The sequence below is a fragment of the Lepeophtheirus salmonis genome, chromosome 10, assembly GCF_016086655.4.
Source record: "Lepeophtheirus salmonis chromosome 10, UVic_Lsal_1.4, whole genome shotgun sequence".
NCBI classification, from domain to species: domain Eukaryota; kingdom Metazoa; phylum Arthropoda; class Copepoda; order Siphonostomatoida; family Caligidae; genus Lepeophtheirus; species Lepeophtheirus salmonis.
This window is the reverse complement of record NC_052140.2, coordinates 19,451,442-19,474,786: the sequence shown is the minus strand read 5'-3', so window position 1 is coordinate 19,474,786 and position 23,345 is coordinate 19,451,442. Positions and strand designations below refer to the sequence as shown.

The 23,345-nt window shown below is 30.2% G+C and overlaps 1 protein-coding gene across 1 annotated transcript in view; it reads left to right on the top strand.

Annotated features, from left to right (window-relative positions):
• The window catches only part of LOC121125742 (tachykinin-like peptides receptor 86C), a 78,178-nt gene extending 56,553 nt beyond the window's left edge, over window positions 1–21,625 (top strand). Inside the window, exons 5-8 of the mRNA XM_040720941.2 lie at window positions 7,468–7,551; window positions 7,620–7,770; window positions 18,188–18,384; window positions 20,027–21,625. Of these exons, the coding sequence (XP_040576875.2) occupies window positions 7,468–7,551; window positions 7,620–7,770; window positions 18,188–18,384; window positions 20,027–20,255 (661 nt within the window). The 3' untranslated portion in view covers window positions 20,256–21,625. The remainder of the gene's footprint in view (window positions 1–7,467; window positions 7,552–7,619; window positions 7,771–18,187; window positions 18,385–20,026) is intronic.
• The last annotated feature ends 1,720 nt before the right edge of the window (window positions 21,626–23,345 follow it).

The window sequence follows — 23,345 nt, the reverse complement described above, 5'->3', positions numbered from 1 at the left end:
ATAAAAGAAAAATTGTGTTTCTAAAAACATAATTTAACATTATATTTAAAAATTAAAAATCAAATTCACCCATACATTATTAGAATATAAAAACCGATTAAGAAAAAAAATAAAGGTTTACGCTAGATAATATTGAGCGCAACTGTTATGCTTTTATTGCCAAAGAATTAAGTATTAAGGGATTTTTATTTCAACCCATGAAAAATGATGAATATTATTTTTGATTTATTTTTACTTAACCTAATGTTATAATTTTTTCAGTTATAATTATTGATTTTTTGATACTCAAAAATTTCCTCAGATGTCCTACATATAAAAACAGTAAACATGTTCCGAGTGCGTTACGGAAATTTCCAGCAATGCAAGAAGCCAAACGTTGTTAAAAAATTTTTACCAATAAATCTTGGCAAGAATTATTCAATATGCCTGCCTCCATCACCTATCACAGCCTTCAAATGAGATTGGAACTTGGCCTAAGTCGCCTCAATATAATGGGTGGACATGTTAGCCCATTGCTTCATGATGCTGGTTTTAATCTCCCCCACATGTCTCGGTGATGTCCTCCCATCTTTGCCCCCTAATACTATCCAAAAACTTAAGTCGAGGGGATTAAGATCAGGAATAGAAGAGGACCAGAAGTTCTTGTCCCAGAAGTCAGCAAAATGCTCCTTGCATAAGTACTGTGTCTTCAAGGCCATATGGCTGGGGCATCGTCTTGGATCCCCACATAGTTGTTCTCAGGATATTTAGCCTTCAGCCGGGCAAGATTGTCCATCTCAAGACCTTATTGTAGGCCTCAAGGCCGATTTTCTCAATGGTCATAAAAAAGAAGGGAGCCTCACTCTCTTCAAACAATTTCCTCTACTTCCGGCCTTTATTTTGACTCAATTCCCATTCTCCTTGGCCACCCTGATGTTCCGGACTGTCCTTGGAGTCACACCGACAATGTACGAAATTCTTTTTGGATCAACATCCGCGTTGAGAACATCCCAAATCATTTGCCTTAATTTTTTTGTTCACTCTCTTTTGGTCCGATTTTGATCAAATCATAACAATTTGCAAAAAAACAACAACACATGTATTGGAACATTGCATGAGATATCACCTGAAGCCTTAATTAGTGCAAAAAAAAATATTTTTATGATTTTAATTTCCCTGTCGTAATCTGTATAATCAAAAATTCTCGAACCCCAAACTTTATACAAGAAAATTACATGCAGATTAGTAATTATCAAGTACAATTAGAATTGTACTTGAAAGTTATTTTGTTTTTCTTTCATGTCTTGTGTAATTAATTTATGATTTGTAAATTAGACATATAATTGATGGTTAATATAGTCTGTATATAGTAACAAAACAACCTAATTCCTCTAATTAAAAAGCTTTATTTATTAATTATTCAAATAATTACAATTAATATATATTTTACATATCCATATTAACAATTCAAGCCGACAGTTATTCGATTAAATTATATGTTTTTTTATTAAATTAAGAATCTTTTAAATATCAGCTGCCTTTTACGTGATTTTGGGTAGAGAAAATGAAATACTGCTCTAAAAAAGAAATATTTCTTCATTTAAAATATCATTCGTGCAGGGGAAATATTATTTTTATAATTACATTCAAATATATTTATCTAACTATACATTTGAAAAACAATTTTCACCAAAGATAAAGAGAATGCTTCCTTCAGAGGGATAATTTAACACATCGAGAACCAATTAAATAATGAATAAAAAGAAGAATGAGCACGCGCAACCACTGCTTATCCTTTTTTTAGTTCTAAACTAAGTTGTTTCTTCAGAAAAATGTCATCTCTAGCAAGACACTTGTTATTATCAGCTGACTTTTATATGATTTCAAAGGTAAGGGAATAAATAACTGCTATAAAGAGCAGACCCGTTAATATTGAAATGGTATTAGTAAAGAAAATTTACTAGAACTATAGTGAATTATATTCCAAACCTGATTGAACATTTTTTGTGTGTTCATAAAAGACGGAGAATGACCTTGAGGATTTGTTGCAGAGTTAGGATTCAAAGTCCTTCTTTGACTCAGAGTATAATTGAGGATTGAAGTAGTTTTCTCAATGAGAGTGCAAATGAACTTAACTTAATTTTATGAAGTGTCATGACATTTAAGTTGCTCTCCTTCAATGCATTCTTCAAATTGTCAAGCTTGATTTTCGGTTTTTTTTTTTAACATGACACAAAAACACCAGATTAACATCTCTGTTATTGAGATGTTTCTGTCTTGGTTCTTTTTTAAGAAAAGGTAGATAGATACATAGAAGAATGTTATTTGCTACTCCACTTAAATAATATTATAAGAGGTCTCCCTATCCGATATTGATATTGAATATCTGTCCAAAATCAATCAAAAAAAATGAATATTGCTATTTTTAGAATATACTAGTTATTCACCTATCATCTCTTCCCTGGAAGATTTTTCTCTTTTCATCTCTTATGGAGTGTCTAAGGTTTTTTTATAAATATTAGATTGGGGAAAATGTCATTTCAAATTTCCCACCTTTTTTTTTCCTTTTTTTTTTGAAGACTAAGTATATCTTGTCCCTTATTGGTCATATCAGATAAGATGTAAAGATGTGCATGTCTACTAAAAAACATTTTTGAACAGTATTACGCTATGCCAGCTCAGTCGTTAATTATCGTGCGTCGAATATGGAGGTTGTAAAGGAAGGAGTCTGCCATATTTTACTCCCTGCAGGAGAAAAAACGTGTAGATACTGTACAATAAATTTTGCAATGTATACAGTGCCGATACACTTTCGGTACATGTTGCACAACAGTGGTTCGAGCGATTTTTTCCACTCCTCATTTCTGCAATCAAAACAAAGCTAGGCTGTACACAGCTTTGATGACGCATCAGAAGCTCTGGGAGCTCAGATGGGAAGTATTGATGAATTTACCCTACAGACAATGATGGTTTCATTTGATGGAAATCCATAGAACAGAGAAAGAAAAAGTTTAGGTGACCAAGTTTGCATACGACTGAATCATTGACAACAATGACGATCAATTTAAGATTGAACAAAAATAGGAAAAGGAGTAAACGCGAGAACCGGTTTTTTTTTTTCCTACACTCTGAGCTGTGTTTTTCTCTACAAAAATCCATGTCTACTTTGAAACAAACGGGATCATTATAAGACATATATATAAACAACTGTTAAGAGAAAAAATTCAACACAATTTAGTTTGTAGTATACTTACGTACAATTATTTATGGTTGACATGTCGCATTATTCATTGTTATCCTTAAAGTTTCAAACATAAAATAGAAACAAAGGCCATTTATTTTACGTTTTTAAACATTATGTCACTCGTATAATCTATTGGAGGATTATTCATTCACTTTTAAGTAGCTCATGGTATTGAAACTAGGTTCGAGGTCAAGTTTGGCTTTGTTCAGCTTGGTCTTATGGGATTATTGTAGACAGATTTAGACCAATTTTTCAGTAGAGACCGCAGTCTTCAACTGTGGACCAAAATCTAATCGTTTCTAAACCTACGAGTAATTTGCTCTCCATCCAAGTAATATGAGTTGTACAATTAGTAAATAGCATTTATTGGAACCATAAAGATAATGTTTCACCCATAACTTTTTGAAATTTGAATTTAGAGAAAATCTTTTTTTCTATTTTGAGATGCCAGTCCGTTTTTGGTTTTAAACTCAACTCAAGAGATTTTGTATTTTGGATAAAGAATAAGCCACCCTTATATGAAACCCACTACCAGATTCAAAAGAGGCACCAAGGCTAAATTTTAGCCTCCTTTGTTTAATGGTGGGAGCACCCATAAAGGAAACAAACAAACTCTATTTTATATATATATACAGATAACAATTTTTGTATATAGAGGGTTTATGGAAATTCAGGAGACTAACTTGTAGCTAAAGTCCTCCTTCATCAACTCCCTCATGATCTAATCAATAATTTCCAAGTCCATTGAGATGCTCCTGGTTAACGTAGAAGGGTTAGCTTCAATCAGAGCTAGGACCGTCTCTAGTTTGGGTGGTGGTCCCGTTGTTCTTGGCCTCCCTCATCTTTTTTTATCTGTGAAACTCGTATCTACCCTCCTCAACATGTGGTGAGCCTTTTACACGGTTTTGACTTCACAGAGAACCTCTCAGTGATGTCTTTGAGCTTATCGTCTACCTGAATCTGCTCTGCGATTTTTCAATTTTCAATTGTTTCAGCTTAGGGGTTGCAATTGTTGTTTACCTAACGATAAAATTTGAACGCAAAAATCTTTAAAATAAATTCACGTGACTTTTGTGAAAAAATTAATTCAGTATTTTTACTCAAAATTGAGCTGTGAGTTTGTAAATTAACATTCACGGTATTTCCAAGCATCTGGTACATTAAATTACCATAAATGATCATTTTTTAAGATTCATTCAAAAATAAAAAATTTAGCAGCAAATACAACCATAGGGAATATTTCTCAGTTGCTTCAATAACAGTCTCGATTAGGGTCCTGAACTGCGTACATCCCCTAGAAACTGGAGCTCAAACTAACTTTTTGCATGCCAATGGAGTCGATCACGGATTTCTTGATGGTATGATAACCTTTGTTATTTTTTTTTTTAATTCTTGGCCCAGAGTTCAGGCGGTTAACTATCCTCAAAATAAGCACATAAAGGTAACATCAACATAATTACCTTCTTTACCAAACTACCAAAAAAACACTTAAAATTACCAACATACAAATGTTTAAAATAAAATAAATTTTAAAATACCAAAATAAACATAGTCAATAAAACTTCAATCCAGAGAATTTGGTTTCTTAATCAATAATAGTATATAAATTGTAGACACGAATTTATGTAATAATATTAGTTCTAATTAAGTCTGATGACAAGTAGATATAGGCCTACTAATCCTCTTCTTTCTCCAAAGACAGCCTGCAAATAATTCTACTGTTATTTTTCTCCCATTTAGTTGTAGGCAGCAAATTTGTAATAAGCCTATAATTTAGCAGTGATGTGTCAGGGGAAATAAAAGGGCTTTGAATGGCTTCTAAAATTACCTTGGCACATTTGTTCATTCCCCATCTTTTCCTGAATTTTTCAATAAGCCTCAAGCCTGATGAGATAGGTAGAGTTATGTGGTTCATGATCCACTCCTTCGAAATACAATTTAGTGAATGGAAAAAGACATTCAGAGGTATTTTGTGACAAAATAAGGACTCTTTTTTTTTTTTTAACCGTATACATGTATAAAAATGGGACTATCATTATGTAAGTCGTCCAATTTCCCATACACACCCCTCTCCATCCTCGTTGGATTAGTTTTCTTTGATGGTGAGCAACCTTTTGATCCTTCCAATATAATTCTTCGGGATCAGGTCACTTGAGCAAGCAGTTCAAATATTCTTTGACGTCCAGTCGTAGCAATGCTGAAGGAGCCAATCCTGAGTCCTTGGTATTATTAGGGTCTTCCTTAATTAGCAAATCTTATTCTGTGGATCCTTGTCATCTTTGAAATATCAGCAGTCCTAATTTCCAAATTGTTATTCACCAAAATTAACATAACTGCGTACTTGCACTCTGCCTCTCAAAATGTAATAGGCTTAAAGGAAAAATCTGGAAAATTGAATCACTGGATTTTGATGTTACACACTGTATGTGAAGAATTGGTATGGAGCGAATATTAAATCAAACTGTATCTGACCTATTTTTTTCTATGTCACCTGTCAAGATCTGAGTTCTTTCAAGGACTGAATTAGTTCAGTCCAAACAAAAAATTATATTTGTCACGGGTCCCATTTGATTTCCAGAGGAATATCCAACACTATTAGGTAACTCTTCAAATTAGAACTGAACTGATTCTTTGGTACTTTGATTCCAAATCAGCATAAACGTTCTGTATTTAGAGTATAATAATAATTTGGATGAATGACTCATTTTTCTATAAAATGAATTAATAAATGGGCTGAAAAGTCCCAGGGTTAACAAAGAAAACACTTTTTTTTTAGTTCAAAATTTGTTTTTGTTTTTTAAATTATTAAGAGAGACAAAACATTATAAATTATTATTATTTATTGATTTTTTATTTACATATTTTTGATTCACTTGATGGTGTGGAGTCCCCATAAAACGTTTCATGCCATTGCTTAACTTCATTGTTCTTTTTCCCCATCAAGAAGCAGTGTAAAATCAAAACACAAAACTATTTTAGATGCATTGTTTTGGAAATTACGAAAGTAGCATCACACTTAGAACAATAAACCACAAACTAATAGATTGTCATGAAATTTTGTCAGCTGTCTTTTGAAGGGTGCTACTAACTGAAAATAAGGTGAATCATTTAATACAAATAGCATCATCTATGATTCAAGCTCGGACTTTTCAACCCATGTGTTACATAGTTTCGAACGATGCACATGTTGATTTTTTACCCCATGTGTTGAGTTGTGTATTTCACAACTTGATAGAGTTTATCAATAACTAGCCCGTTCATATTTAATATTTCATGTTATAGGTCGGCTCGGGTAAAAGAGTTTGAAAAATTATTTTCTTAAACTATAAAAATATGGTTCTAGGGATTCCTTTCAAGGAAATGATTATTCCTTATTTAGTCACCTTCCTTTGTTCTTTTCTTTTCATGGAAACTCCGAGGCAAGTCCCTCAAAAGATAAAACATGCACATACTTTATTTGCCTTAACAATAACCCTCTTTTTGTGAACTGGGATGTCGAACGGCCGTTTATCCTTTTAAAATCCACATTCTATTGTCAATACAATCAGTATACTGTTGAAACATTGAATAAAATAATATGGAATTCCCAAATTATCAGTATATTAATGCATTTTTAGTCAAGGTTTCATGAATTTAATTAACTATTTCCTTTAAAGTTGTTCTACTTATTTTTTTAATATGAGAACTATAGTGTACACACTTTTATTTTATATAATACGCGCAACCTCATCAAAGCTGATGGGTACTCATTTGCATAAACTGACGGATATTTAATAAAAATAATATTATTTTTGAGGATCTGAATAACAAATGATATCTTGTTGAAATCCAAAACTTAGGCTGTTAAAATTACTTTATAATTATTTTATCACAATTTTTACGAATTCTTAAGGGTATTTTTAGTATTATAATTGATATTTAATAGTTTTTTATAAGAAGACTCGATTTATAATCAATAGACTTCCATGTATCTAGAATTCCATGCTTTGGCTATGTAAACAAACTACCAAATAAGTAAAAAAAGCTAATACTCCATTTTGTAGAACCACGTAGTATTAGGTTTATTTATCCATTTATTTAATTATGTATATTTAGAAGAGAAGCGTTTCAAGATTTTATATTGTACTATAATTTAATATTTATGTATGTGAATCTAAAATTTTAAGTAGGGCCGTAAAAAATTACATTCTTTGTTCGTTAACGAATAATTATATTAATAAAATGCTTATCATCTGCTCTTCCAGAACTAAAGATCCGTCAAAAGGACTCTCCGTGTGTCATTTACAGTGGCCTGATGGGAACCCCGGATATTCATATTTTGATCATGTGTAAGTATTTTCATTTCATTTTAGTTATATAATAATATTGCCAATCTTTTTTACTTTCGTTTATGCAGTTACAACGTCACGATTTTCATAATAACTTACGTCATTCCCACGTTGATTTTGGTCATGTGCACATCTCATATGAGCATTGCACTTTGGTGCAAGCCCACGATTGGATTTATGACTCCTCAATTGGAACGTGCTAAGCGTAAAAAACAAAAGGTAACATTAAATATATATGTATATATATATATTAGGAGTGGGACGGTACGCTGAGCCAACAAGTAGGTACGAACCGCCGTGCACCCTACACCGTACGCAGTTCGGTATATTATAAGAATAAAATGATTTTTAATAGAATTAATGTTCTTTTTCAAGTTTTTCGATATTAAACTCTATAATAATTTATTTTCTGTACAAATAAATTATACCTAAATATACTTAACTTCTCTAAAAAGTCAAAGGTGGACATAAATTATACACAGTTATATAATAGGTGACTTAAAAAATTCTGAGCTTTTATTCGCTTTATTTTGAGAATAAAATTAACGTATTTAGATTGTTCCAAACAGTTGTCTGACTTTCTTCAGTTCCTGAGAAAGGAAGAAAGTGCTCAAATCCACCTCCACAATTTTCATTATTTTATCCACATTTTCGACGTCCATATTACCAGAATAGAATCGTAGGAACCACCGTTTTGCGATTGCATTAGATAGAAGAAGGTGAAGTAAGTTGATACACGTTTTGGTTTTTACGTCGTCAAAAAGTTCAGAGCCCTCTATTTTGGCTAATATTCCTCAAACTAGGTAGCCATAAGAGTTACATAACAAAATGTAAGTATGCATATATGTATATGATATTCTTTCTTATTTTTTCAATAATATAAAAATTGGCAAAGGTATCAACTTATTCCATAATTGCTATACAGCACACCCTGCTCAATAAATACACTGTCATGGTTAATATTAACTTTGTTCATATTACTTTCGAAATACACAAATATTTCACTTAGCTAATAGATAATTGTCATAATTTAAATAATAAATAATCCATTTTATTCACATTTTGGTGGGTTTTTTGTGGGAATAGGACATGATACTTTGCAAACGTCTATTTTTGGATGGTCTCTGTGGGGCTATAAGTATTGGGTATAATACTTTAGGAGAGACTTCACTTATTGTTGAGGATTTGTCATTTTGTATTGAACTACAAGAATTTTCTGAAGAGATGGACGGCAAAGATATTTTGCTCTTGTTTGGCATTTCACATTCAGTAAAAGTACAAAGTGTATCAACTTGCCCCAACCCTATGTCATTCAGTTCATAAGTAAACGCCAAAAAATATGCTCAAATTTAATTATTCAAATCATTCACAAATGGTTATTGAACAATTCCAAAAGGTGAAAATTAACAAAATAACCATTTAAGATATAGATATTAATGTAAACTGTAACTGTAAACCCCTCCGAAAATATTTAGGAATTTTTGCTTTGTACTAGATAATTTGATATTTAAATTTTGCCAATTTTTTTTTTCCAAAGACATGAATTTTTCAAATTTTTTTTCCAAAAATATATATTTTCTGTGAATAGGACTATATTTTTGTATTTTTTCTACTAAAATTTAATATTTGAAATTTTTTTGAACAGCTGAATAAATTTATGAAACTTTTCTCCAAATTTTCGAATTTTCTTTTTTTTGTTTAAATTAGAAATTTAATATTTAAAAAATATATATTTTTTTTTTGAACAACTGTGAATTTTTCAACTTTTTTTACAAAAAAAAAATACTATTTGAACTTTAATTTTTGAAATTTTTCTCCAATAAAAATTAATTTTTCAAATTTTTTTCAAAAAATTCCAACAACGAATTTAAAAAAAAAAAAAAGTATATATATAATATTGTAGACACCCCTGAATATCAAAAAAAAAAATTCCCAAAGTGTCAGTTCGGCAAAATTCCATTTGGTAAAGAGGAAATCAGCAATAAGGTGTACTGAAACCTATGCTTGCAACCAAATGTATTCAAATCTATAAATGAGTTGCAAAATAACTCTAAACTTTCTCTAATATTTCCTTGACATTACTTTGTTCACAATGTACCTAAGTCAAAAGGTTGTATTTTGATTAAGAGAAATAACTGAAAGCATTCTGTATGTTGTTAATTAGACTTTTCATACATAGAATATTGATTGTGTGTACTTCTAATCAAGAGGTAGAATATTAACAATCTAATTAAGAATCATTAATTCTCATTACAAGCAAATATATTAAACCCATAATATGATGAGAAATTAGGTATTCCACAAAAAGTTTTAATAATTTATGACATGGTTTGAGGTTTTCAAAATTTGGAAAATATCAAGTTAAGTTTCAAATTCTTATAAGTCATATATGTTTTCTGAACCAAAATTTTATGTAAACTTCAAATCTGAAGACAGATATAGAAAATATGCAATGGTTTTTTAGATATACTCATTTTTGTAAAGGTATGTCTAATCTGACGGGAAAAAAATAACTCTTCTTCATTTTCAAGTTTTACAAATTATCAATTAGTCAAATACCTGTGGCTCTGAGAACGTGCAGTTGTTTTATGATAAATTGGTCCTCGACTGATTCAATACCAAGTAGCTGTTGGTCATATGATTTGGCAGTATCACGCGTTCCAAAATATGGATATTTAACTCAAAAATCGAGTTTCTCTTGCTTCGTAAAAAGAAAAATCCAGAGGTTTAAGTAGAGGGTATCATATTCATAAAGAAGGATATCTAGGGCATAATTGACTAAGTTTTGACGAATATCGCTTATTTTGTATTTTAGTTGAGGCCTCATGAAATACAATTTTTTTTTCATAATATTTTAAATATATAAAATGTTAAAAGAAATTCGGCAATACTACACCTGGTAGGAAAAAAATAAAAAGATCAGCATAAAATATACTATTACAGGTACAAATGATCAGATTTTCAAGTATCTAGCTCCAAATTTTTTTATGTACAATACATTTTAAAAGTACGTTGTAGATTCTATAGGTCTACAAAATTGGGATTTCAAAAAATTTGTAACACAGAAACTCTCATTTTTGGAGAAAATTGTTCACAAATTCAATATTTTTTCCTAAACAACACAAAATACAGGATTGAAACTTACAAAATCATAATCTACATACATTTTTACCCTAGAAAAGACTTATTAAACAGTTCTTTGGCAGTGAAACCGGGTCACATCTTCAACCATGTCATTATGACGAATTCTTACGGAAATGTGGTCCATTTGAATGATATTTGCAGCTGCACTATAAGACTTTGAATGATTTATGTCAATTTTGTCGGTCAAATGTGCGAGATGTTTTTTTTTTTGGCATAAAGATTCCTATAAACTATTTTAAATTTACACTGATAAACAGTTTTAATTACTTTACTTCATTATTTTATAGTTTTCAAGGACTACTACGCTGAAAAAAATGGGTAACTTTTTCATGTCCCTATCATTGTTTTTTGAACGGCTGTGGAATTTAGAATTTTTTTCTTCTCTGATGATTGGCTACACAAGCTTGTTGCTAGTTGGATTCACTTAAATGAGTAAAATTTTAACACAACAAGCCCTTATATGTCTGTTATTGTTTGAATATATTTAAGGGCTACACTTTCAAAAACAAATGTTTAATGACAGCTCGAAGCTCCATTATGTCCATTTTCAAAATAACACTCACATCAACTCACCCAAAGGACTGTTACGTAACAACTGGGCGTCCAAAATGGCGGAAACTTTAGCGAGTAACTGTCAAAATATGTGATGTGACTCGCTTTTATTTATGAGTACTGCCTTTTCAAATGTTCCAAGGGGAATATTCTAGAACAATGTAAATAATTTTGAAAGTTGTGAGGAAATAATATGATAATGATGGTGTGGCTGGACTTAATAGATAAATAGCAGTTGGTATGGTTGACTTATTTGTCTAACTACCAAATGATTTTGTGCATTTTTTCCGGTTTCTTCTTGGATGAAAGGTTGCGTGGTACAATAAAGGTAACTACGTGTGAGAAACAATCCCAAAACATAATGTTTCCACCCCCATGATTGACGCTGGGAATAGTGTTCTTAGGATTATATTTAGCATTTGTCTTCCTCCAAACAAGTTATGTTTCGTCCATTTAATAACTAATAATCACTGTTAAAATAAGATTATCATTAAAATCATCATATTATTCTTTTGTTTGACAGTGGGCAAATATACAAAATCTTATTTCCTACACTGAATGTAAGTTTTTTTATTTGCATTTCCAAGGATTTCGAGAATAATTACATTTTTTGATAAATTTATTTATTAAATGTTTGGCATAAACACCTGCTTTTAACAAAAAAAAATATAGAAATTTGGAGTAAATGAATTGTCAGAGTGATACACTTCTCCACAGTACCGTAGTCAGAAGCATAAGTTCTTCTATTCACTTGAGAAAAGGCTTGGGTATTTTATTATTAATCCATCATTAGAAATGAGTTCATTTCCAACGAGTTCTAATTCACGATCCAAAACATGATTTAAAATGTTTCATGGTATATTTACCGAACTTTTGAAAGTGATTCTTTTGGTTTTTATATTCTAAGTAATAATTACGGCTGATTGAGTTATAAGACGTTTATTAATCATAATCATTTTTATTTATTGATCAATTATATAATTACGAGCATATACATACGTTTAATTTAAAAAGAATCATTATAAAATGAATTTATCTCACTAATTATATTGGATTTTTTAGGAAGATTAACCCCAATTAAAATATGCCTTATATCCAATGTATTTGATTAGTATATATTGATTTGAAGTGAGTAATCTAATTGAATTATTTATATTTATTTTTTAAACTTTTCCTGCCTCCATATTATTCATTACTTCTTACAGTTGTCAAATAATTTATTTCATTTACTATATTTAATTTCAAAACATTTTCATGCAACTAACTATTCATTGCATATTTATTAAATATTCTATAAGAAAATCAAAAATTAAACTAATAAAAATCAATCATTATCAAATAATAAATGTAGGTTTTAACCTCCAGAGGTTTCAAGACCTGAATTTTCTTGCAGAGAGTTATCATAGAATGTTGAAAAATATAATTGCCTCTTATATAATCAAATGTAATTTTTTTCTAACCCATGTAAAAATTATTTTTTTTTGGGTATGGAGGTTTGAAAGGAAGAAATTTGCAATATCTTACATTTTTAATACCTGACAAGGAAGAACGTGTCGAAAGGGAACAAGAACATTTCGAATGTACGCGGAGCCGATACTCTTTCGGTCTCTGTTGTACGACATTGCTTCGAGCAATTGTGATATTTCTCTGCTAAATTCCACCCTCTACTGAACAACTCAACCGTTTAAAACTGACGATAGAATAGAAGTGGACATATTAGTGAATAGGAGTGAACAAGACATCATCTAGACAACGCCGCGACTCACATGATGCGCCATTAGCTCCAGGAGCTCAGATGGGAAGTTATTATGCATCCACCTTACAGTCCGGGTCTGTTAGCAAGTGACTACCATCTATTCCTGTAGTTGGTCAACGCGCTTGGGGCACAAATTCGGGCTCAATTGAGGGCTGGAAAAATTTGTTGTCTGAGTTTTTTGCCAAAGAGGACAAGGGCTTCTACAAAAACGGAGCTATGAAGTTTGATTCTCGTTGACAACAATTTATCGAACCAAACGATTGGATTATTGCAACACTTCTTATAGAGCTTTGAAATAAAGCGAAAAATGAGGAACGAAGTTACTTTTAATCAAACCTATAATTTAATAAATATGCAATGTAAGGTTGCGTGGATATATTACAAAATTAAATTTATTTTAATCAATTATTTGACTAAAATATTAATCAGTTATTAATATTTTAGAGGCAAAGAGATTAAACCCAATTTAAATTTTGTTCAGATACAATGTATTTGATTAGTATTTATTAAATAACTATTCATCTTGTTTATATTTTATTACAAAACTTTTTCAAGCAGCCATTTTGATTGTTTATTAAGTAAATATCAGTGATGGGACGATGCCCTTAAAATCACGAATGCCGATTCTGATACGATTCCTGTAAAAAATCTCTATGTAGATCCCAATTCTTTCATATTTTAAATAATACTTAAAAATGTATTTTTGTTTTAAACTTCTAAGAATTACAATTGATAAAATAATTTGCCTGCCTATATTTAATACAAATTATATTTTTTTAAGATAATGACAGTTACTACAATAATACTTTAGTTCTGAAGTGTTAGATGAATGGGAATTATGTTTAAGCTTAAATCTTAAATGAATTAGTAGTTAGTAGATTGAGAATCAAATTTTACCATTCAGACTTATGTTTAGTAAAGAGTGGCCCACAATTTTTTTTTTTTTGATATTGCTATAAAAAAAGACAAATAGATATTTTTCAAAAAAAAAATTTATATTTGAAAGCCTCACTATTCCGGTTAATGATAAACACCATTTTATTCATATTGTCGCTGTGGGTGGCCTTAGAGTAGCCCATTCTGTCGACCCAATTTTTCAACACATTTTCGATTGTGTGAGCTTCAATAGCTACAATAGCGACTCCAATTTCGTGTTTCAAATCGTCAATCGTCTCTAGATGGTTGGCGTAACATTTATCCTTGACGGTTCCCCACAAAAAAATAGTCCAACAGAGTCAAATCACAGCTACAAGGTGGCCAGTTGATGTTGCCGTTTCGGCTTATGATGCGATTCTCGAAGACAGTGCGCAAAAGATCCACGGTAGCTTTGGCTGTGAGGCACGTAGCGCCATCTTGTTGGAATTAAATGTCGTCGATGTCTTCCTTTTCCATTTGGGGAAACAAAAAAATCCTCCAACATGGCTCGATAGCGCCCACCAATGACCGTAACGGCAGCTCCTTGCTCGTTTTTTTGCTTTCGGCAACAGCAGCAATGTATTCGATTGAGTGCACTGGACGAACACGGGAACGCATTGTTTTATCCATTAACGAATCAGTTTTGCGAAGACGCATCACAAATTTATCCACAAACTCCTTGGAATGCGCTTTATTTCACCCGACGTAATTTTCTTGTAGTTTCGTTTGAAGACTCTCCAATTTGGAAGTAAGTCTTCGGTATTTCCCAATTTTTTTCGAATGTAAACTTAACCATTTCGTAAACAGGAGACCTTTTACAAAATATTAGACACAATGAGAGTGTTACTATAGCTGTCAAACGTCAAAAAAGGAATAATTTAAAATGCAACCGCTAGATGGGCCACCCATTAGTACCCCTCCCTCATGCATTTACAAATATTCATTTATCAATTATCATTCATCTTTATTAATGCAGAGAAGTTTGTCGTATGTCTATTGGTCTGAGGAGGAGTTTTGAGCCTGTGTCTAATTAACTGCGTAATTCCAAGCAATCTCGGTTACTCCTGCTATTCAAATAAAAATCAAACAAAGATTACTTTTCAAACGAACTGGTATTAAGAGTACACTTTGCACAAAAGTCAAAAAGTATCTACTTAGTGTTGACTGTGAGGAAACATACATTCTAAATTTCACAGAGAAAGGAAGTAAATCTTGGAAGATTTACATGTTATAATCGGCTCGAAAAAGAAAAACAGAGAATCCCAAGTAATAAATAATAATACATTAGAATCAGAATCGCAAATTAACATTATTTTCCAGATGCCGATTCCTGAAAAAACACCTGTTCCCCGATTCCGATTAATCATCGTCCCACTACTAGTAAATATACCATAAGAAAGTTAAAAGTTAAAACAGGAAGAATAAAATCTAAAGTCACATTTTTTAATTATTTTTAAGTGGTGCATCAAAATAAAAATAATCTTGAACAGAAATCAAGATAAGAAGAAAATGCAATTTATGTTTTTTACTTCAGTATACATATAGCCTAATATTTCAATGACACCTTTGAGTCAGTGAAAGGCTCATTATTCAATTTTGTAAATTTGTCAATTTTTGTAAAAATTAAATTAATGATAATAAGTCAAAGAAAATAATCCACGGTCAATTTTAAGAAAAATCATTCAAGCTTGTTTTTGTGTTGTTGGGCCCCATACCAATGTGCTTCTCCTTTCTTATTTTGTTTAATATGACGCAGACAACTAAAGTTACACACACTCCTTGTTAAAAATAAGTCCTTTCAGACCAAAAAGATAATTAAATTACAGACAAACTTTGCTTCATTAATATAGAAGATTACCTTTTTCAAGAGATAATCTTATATAAATAAGAAGACTAATTATTATGTACGATCTATTTTGATTTTACTCTATATTAATAGATTATAAAATTACTTTCCAAGTCAACTTGTTCATAATTAAACATGTATATGTATAATGTATCAAAGTTAAGCCCTTACAATACCTTGTCAATCATGACAGGATTATCCCTAGAGATAAAAAACATTCGATACATGAACTCCAAAAAAGTTTTATTTTTAAAAGTCCAAAAGATATTACGCTTTAATATAAACAGTTAAGCTATTATCAATGAGTCTTAGTTCTAAAATCTTTTTATAATTAATTGTCGGTAGTGTCCAGTATTGCCCAGAGTAATTAGGCGTAAGCAAATACACTTTTTTCTTTCATAATATAGAATACAAATCCACCCAAAAATCATAATTGTTCATCTGAGGTTTTTTTAAATTATATCAGCTATAATCAGGACATTTTATAGAACTACTCCGATCTGGATTCCAAATTCTACTTTGAGCCCTCTAAGGACTCACAAATTTTACTCCGCAACAAATCCTTAGGATTACACTCCGCCTTTTATGGGCACATCGGAATGTTCAATTAGGTTTACAATATGATTAAATCTTTTTAAGAAAGAAAGCTCAATGCATAAGAATTAAAGGATAATCACAAATGCAATTGAAAATAAAATTCATTTTTCAGATTCCCAGCTCCAAAAAAATAGGGAAGCTAAAAGTTTGACAGAATTACATCAGTTTAAATACATATATAAACAGTAGTGATGAAAATTTTGAGTATTATTGGCATAAGAGTGCATCAAACTCCCTGAATGTTCTTTGATTTTCTTGTCTATTCTTCTAAATGTGTGACTAAGTGAAAAAAATACGCAGAATCAAAAATGGTCCTGTGTGCCCGCCGAGCACTTGACTTTTTCGAACTAAACTGCAGTGAATAAAAAAAATCCAAATCTCACTTTTACCTCCCATTATCTTGCTTTGTATCAAATCTATATTTTTCTATATAATTCTTCTATATTCTTGTAAAACACGTTGATGTAATGCCCGTTGATTTTCTTTGTTTGAAACAAAGTTTAAAAAGAAAAATTATATTTATATAAATAGTAAATACGAAAACGCTATTGAATTTTTTTTATTGATATTAAGCTGGTTTATGTCTAAATTATAAACTAAAACGATCTACTATAAATATATAATAGGTAAATTTATATTGTAAAACCTCCTTGTATACAACATTTGATGTTGTTTTTTGTTGATTTGACGTAAATATAATCAAACCTCCGGACCTTTTTGACACTCTTGAAAATGCAACATATAATTGACCATGTGTAAATAGTGTTTTTGGTCAAAATAAAGTAATTTTTTCAAATGCCATTTATTTATTGACATTACCATTTCAAGCTGAGCATATTCCTTCTTCAACCATAATGAAGGTTGAACATAGATACTAAGATAAACATGCCAATTTAATTTTGTTATTTAAATTTAAAATAATCCCCTTTTTTTAGTACGTTTGCTGACAAATTTTTGATGACGTCACAACGTAGACAAGTTCAGTATTAATTTGTATTATTGCAAGAATTATGCATTCTTCTAGATGAAGTAGGGGTATTTATGCTATGGCAACCTATACAAATCCATCAGATTTCCACTATTTTTGTATATTTATTTGAAAATTTATGTTCTGACCTATTTTTCATTAAAAACAACTTTTTTTAATCGTTTGAGGGTAAAAATTTACAGCAATAGTACTGTCAGATTAGAAAATAAAACACTACATTTTATCAAATTATTATTATTTTTTTTTTTAATTATCATTACCATTAACACGAATGATTAATATAAATATTATACATACAATTTATATTTCCGTCTTCCCCCTACGTAAGAAAAACGAAGAAGATAAAAGAAAGAAAAAAAGGAAAAAGGAGGGGGTGTTAATGAGCGTGCGCTCATTCCTTCCTTTTAAAAATTCCGGTTGATCGTAGATAGGCTATGTAAACATATGAATATATAACTATCATTTTAAAAACTAACAGTTAGTGTAGACTAGAAAACATTTATACACAAAACATTTTTATAATTTTTTCCCCGCCATCCTTTCCTATACACATTCCTCCGTATTTATCAAATTATTGAAGTTTTATGGAATTACTTACTAAATTGGCTTCTCTGTGACGTCACCAGTACATTATAAGCAATAGCAAAGAAATATCTATCGACACACCTTCTATATAGTCACTTTGGATATTTCTTAAATCATTATTTATATTTTGTTATACATCAGTGTGCACCTGGTGACTGTTTTTCAGACAGTCAAAACATACATGCAGACAAACTCTTCTTTATAAATATATATATATATTATGTACTAATAATTCTTTTAATATCTTTTTCAGATTGTCAAAATGTTAATCATATTAATTCTAATTTTTTCAATTTGTTGGTTTCCGTATCATGCCTACTTTATTTACACCTACTATCGTCCAGACGTTATCAAAATGAAAAATATTCAACATATATTCCTTCTATTTTACTGGTTCGCCATGACTCACTCAGGAGTAAATCCAGTCGTTTATTACCTCATGAACCCTAGGTACGTAAAAATAGGGATGAATCATTAATTACACTTTATTGTTCTTGTACAAGAATTTGATCCCTTCATTAAATATGGCCCTAGCTTTTCTCTATCACGTTCAAAAGTGTGCATTAAGTGTTTTGTATTCTTTGCTATTTTTAATAATCAAAACTTTAATCCCTCCGATGGTGTAATGGGATATTATTCAGTCTGAGACTTATAAAACTGATTCTTATTCCTATAAGGCTAAATTTTATCACCGAATACTATTGAGTATTCTCCTCAAGCATGAAATCTGAGTATATGCAGTTCTTTGTTTATCTTTATGGGGTGGGCTGGAGGAGCTTATATGTCACCCCCCCCCCATTTAAGGAATTTACTACAACTTTTTTTTTGGTCAGGATGAAAAAGTTATACACATCATGGATGTATTTTTTTCAAAAAGGTCATTTGGGGAAATTATGCGGTAGAGCAAAAAAAATTAATATTGAAATTTTGTCTGAATAGAAATCGACTTTTGAAATTTTGTTCAAATAAATTAAATGAACTTTGAATATCTATTGATTTAATAACTTTTTTTTCCAGAGAAATAAAAAATTCCCGTAAAAAATGGGATCACTACTAAATGGAAAAAAATCCTTGGAGATGCATATTTTTAGTATAAATATTTTTTTTAAATTTACATTGAACATTTTTCTATAATATAAGCTATGAAATCTTAAGGGTAAAAAATGACTCTGATGGATAATAGTCCCGAATCACTATCATCCCAGATATTTCAGGATTTTTTAAATTATTCATTGAATATTTTTCTAAAACATCAGCTATGATATTATCATCACTACGTATTATAAATAAGTTATAAGGGTCTAAAGAAGAGTGTCGTTTTTCATTATTTTTCAGCCTAAAAATGGAAAGATATCGAGTTCAGAACAAGACACAGAATCAATAAAACCACTTTTTAATCATAAAAACACTTTTACATACCTAAGCTTTATTAATCCTAGTTTTAATTTGAGGATTGTTTTAATGGTAAAAAATGACTCTGAACGATTATAGTCCCGAATTACTATAAACTCAGATATTTTGTATTTGTATGACTGAGAGAAAAACTGAGATTAGCTTTGTTTCTGCACTCAAAGATAAACTCCGTTTTTGGGTTGAATTTATTTTTACAAAATGAGGGTTACTCTATGTAATCTTAAATATAGTTTTTCTTTACGATAAAAGTAAAAATAATAACGAACTTTAGTTGCCGAAAACGTAGTTATTAACTTTGATAGAATAAAAGCTGATATTGCATTAGTACCAAGACGAGGGTAAACTTTAAATTAAGCAAAGATAAATAAAACAAGCAAAAGAACCACTTAAAAGCAAGCAAAATAATCAAATTTACCAAATATTGATTAAAAGTTACAAATAATTCTAAGAAATTGCATTTTTACAACAGGAAAATTTTACATTTTTAACAATGTTTCAGAACCATAATAAAATTTTTTGGCAATAAAATAATTTTAAACAGATTTAAATCAATTTTATAAAATTTGAGGCACAGAATTCCCAGAAAAATCCCATTTTTCTAAAGAAGGGTTAAGTTAAGCATAATATTTCTTGTGCATTCTTTCTGTTAATTTATAATTATACTTATCTATTTTTGTAGATTCCGCCGTTTTTATCGTCATTTTGTTACTCTTCGATTCCTCAAACGCTCTGCGCACAATACATCAACCGGCCTAATATTGGCATCATCATTTGGGTTTCAAGTTGCAGCTCAGCTGACCTATAATATTGAAGAAAGTACATGCAATTCAAAACAAAGTGTGGGAGTCAAAAATGTACGGAATTCGTCATCCATCGTGGACACAAAAAATAGAGATACACATCTATAATTAATATGTGGATTGGAATGGTTTGATAGTCAAGTTTTTTTGATTTTCGAATACAATTAGTGCGGTCATGTAGTATTAAAATAACTTAGGCAGAACTTAATGTTCTGCAATGTTGCGTATCCCCCTGAAAGTTTGAACAAAGGTAACAATTATGTATTATAACAATAAAGAATTTTTCGTTATTTTGCAAAAACGTTAATTTTGATTGACATTTTTCTGGAATATAAAAATAGAATTGAAAGTTATTTTCGTGAGTCCTCAGCAATGCACCAAAATGTGAAAATAAGATATTTTGATGATCCGTGTATAGTGGGCAGTTTCTTTTCCATTTTCAAACAGGTAAGATACAAAAGAATGTACAAAAATTCCTCATGTTATTCTCCCTTATTTGCTTTAAGGCAGAGGTAGGGTAACCTTGCGTACGATTCTTTGAACAAGCTTGGTTTTTGAAATTTTTATTAAAAAAAAAAATCCCCAACTAATTTTTTTTTTTAATATGAAAAATCTACAACTGTTAATAAGAAATTCAATTTTTTGGATAGAAAATTTCAAATATTAAATTTTTTGGGATTATTTTTCAAAAATCAATAGCTGTTTTTTGAAAAAAAAAAGAAAAATCCAAATTTATTCACAAAAATTAAATTTTGTAGAAAAAAATTTCAAAAATCCATATCCATTCTCAAAAAATAAACTTTTTTAATTTCAAATATTAAATTTTTTTGGGAAAAATTTCAAGAATTATCAGCTATTAACAGAAAATTAAATTTTAAATAATTTTTTGAAATGAAAATTAAAATATGAAATTTTCTAATAGAAAGCTAAATTTCTTATTGTATAGGGGGGGAAGTCTACAGCCCTATCAGCCCACCCCCTGTGGACGCCCCTGTAGTGGCATGGTGTCTATTTCATTTAACATTTAGAGAAAAAAAAACTTATTGATATTTTTTATAGGATAGAAAAATGGCAATTAAAGTTCCCTAATGCAAACTAACAACTTTATTACCTTAATACTTTTTTTTTTTTACTTTTTTCAAATTCTTACCGGGATGTGCACAGCCTATACATGACATCGTAAGACAATGAAATTGTCCAGAGAATATTTCCTTACCACACTTAAACGAAATTCGAAATAAGTTGAAAAATATACCATTCTAATTTGGAGTTTTGTTGTTAATATATCTACCTATTTTTTTAAAAATAAAAGAATTAATTAGTTGATGTTACACTGATTTGATACATTAAATATAATACATAATTAATTACATTAAATGAATGTTATGTTATACCGGTAATTATACATATTTATAGATATTTTGATAATGATTTAATTAGAAAAATAAAATAGATTTACTTTAGCTGAACCAAAGCCTTTGCCCGCCAGTTTTATTTATAACTGAACCAGACTCGTTATTTTTCACTTTATTTAATCGTCACATTAATTGTTCATTTCTTTTGAGTTCGTTTAGCTCACAAAATCGTTCATGTTGAATTAGTTTAATCGTTCATCTTGAATTAGTTTAATTGTTCATCATTCACTTTTTAAAAGACTTTAAACAGTAAATAGACACATTTCCAATATTTAATCATACAAGGGATGTCAGACTACGGCTCATGTGCCATATCTGGGCCGACCGGCCCTTCGTAGGGGCCTCCAGCTCCTCTTTCTACTACAGTCCTTTGGAGATTATGGATTGTTGAAATGATTTTTTATGGAACGAGTGAGTGTAGCTAATTTATTTACTCTCATAAAATATACCTATATTTTGGGACAAAGTTAAGATTGAGATTACATTAAAATTATATATTCCCTCTAATTTCAAATTATTATTTTCTCATAGTCCTCTTTTTTTCGTTATTCAATTGCTACTGTATGTACAAAATCTGTCAGGTCCTTACAATATACAAATATTTGAAATATTGCAACGTATAAAGTACTTCCGAACATCTCATATAGATCAATAGAAAATATATCTATGGAGATAAGTATTTTATGAAAAAATTAATTTGATTATAGAAGATATTACAAAAATAGGGATATCTGAGTAAAATTTATTCAAAATAAATTATGATCGATTTAGAAAGTGAGTTAATTTGTTGTTCATCGTTGAATAACAATGAACAATCATCAACGACCCTGAACTGAACACCATCCTAATAAAAGTATTTCCAAATGAAAGCAGGACTGGTCTTTTTTAGACAGTTTTAAGACAAAATATTGAAACGCACCTGTTAGCTTGAGTACATTATTTGTATAATTAATATAGGTTTAAAAAATATGACAATGGAATATCGTACTCTTTTTATAATTGTGGTTTGAATAGATTTTTTTTCCAAGGTTGTTAGGGTACCACGTTAATCTATATTTTTTAACATACTAGAAAGTATTATACTGATCAACTCACCTCATTCGGAAAACGAGAGGGTTAGAAGCCCTCCTCGACTTCCCAGAACTTCAAGGTGAATGTTCGTTCAACCAAGCAATGACGCGAAACCCATCGGGAATACCTAAAATTGGGACCCTTTACTATGGGTATTATAAATTGTTGATTAATGACCCTTCTTTGATCCACTTTGCTGTTGTTTTTTTCTTATTCATTTTATCCAAGAGTCAATTAAGTTTAAAATGTAAAGATAGATTAAATTGTTATTGCTAAGTCAAAATTAATAAAAGCACTAAATAAGCTAAAAACACCACTTAATTTCAACTTTTGTTATAAATGTAAGTCCACGTTGGAATCAAAGTAAAACTGAGGGTCGACATAGTTGTTATTCCTCCTTTCATTATTGTTAAACACGGAGTGGGATTTGTGTTAACTTTTCTTCCTCTCACGTCTTCTTGAAGTAATTCACATTCTGCAAGAAATTTCATTTCCAAGCAGTTCTACTGTTAATGGGTGCCCACAGGGGGTGGTCTGGGGTCTGTAGTCCCCCTCCTCCTCCCCCAAATAAAGAATTACCAGTGTTCATTAGAAAATTAAATATTTGAAACTATAAAAAAAAAAAAATAATTTAACGTTGCAAAAGAAAAGTCCAAATAAATAAATTTACCAAATTTAATTTAATTTTTGGAAAAAAAAATAAAAAGGTGTT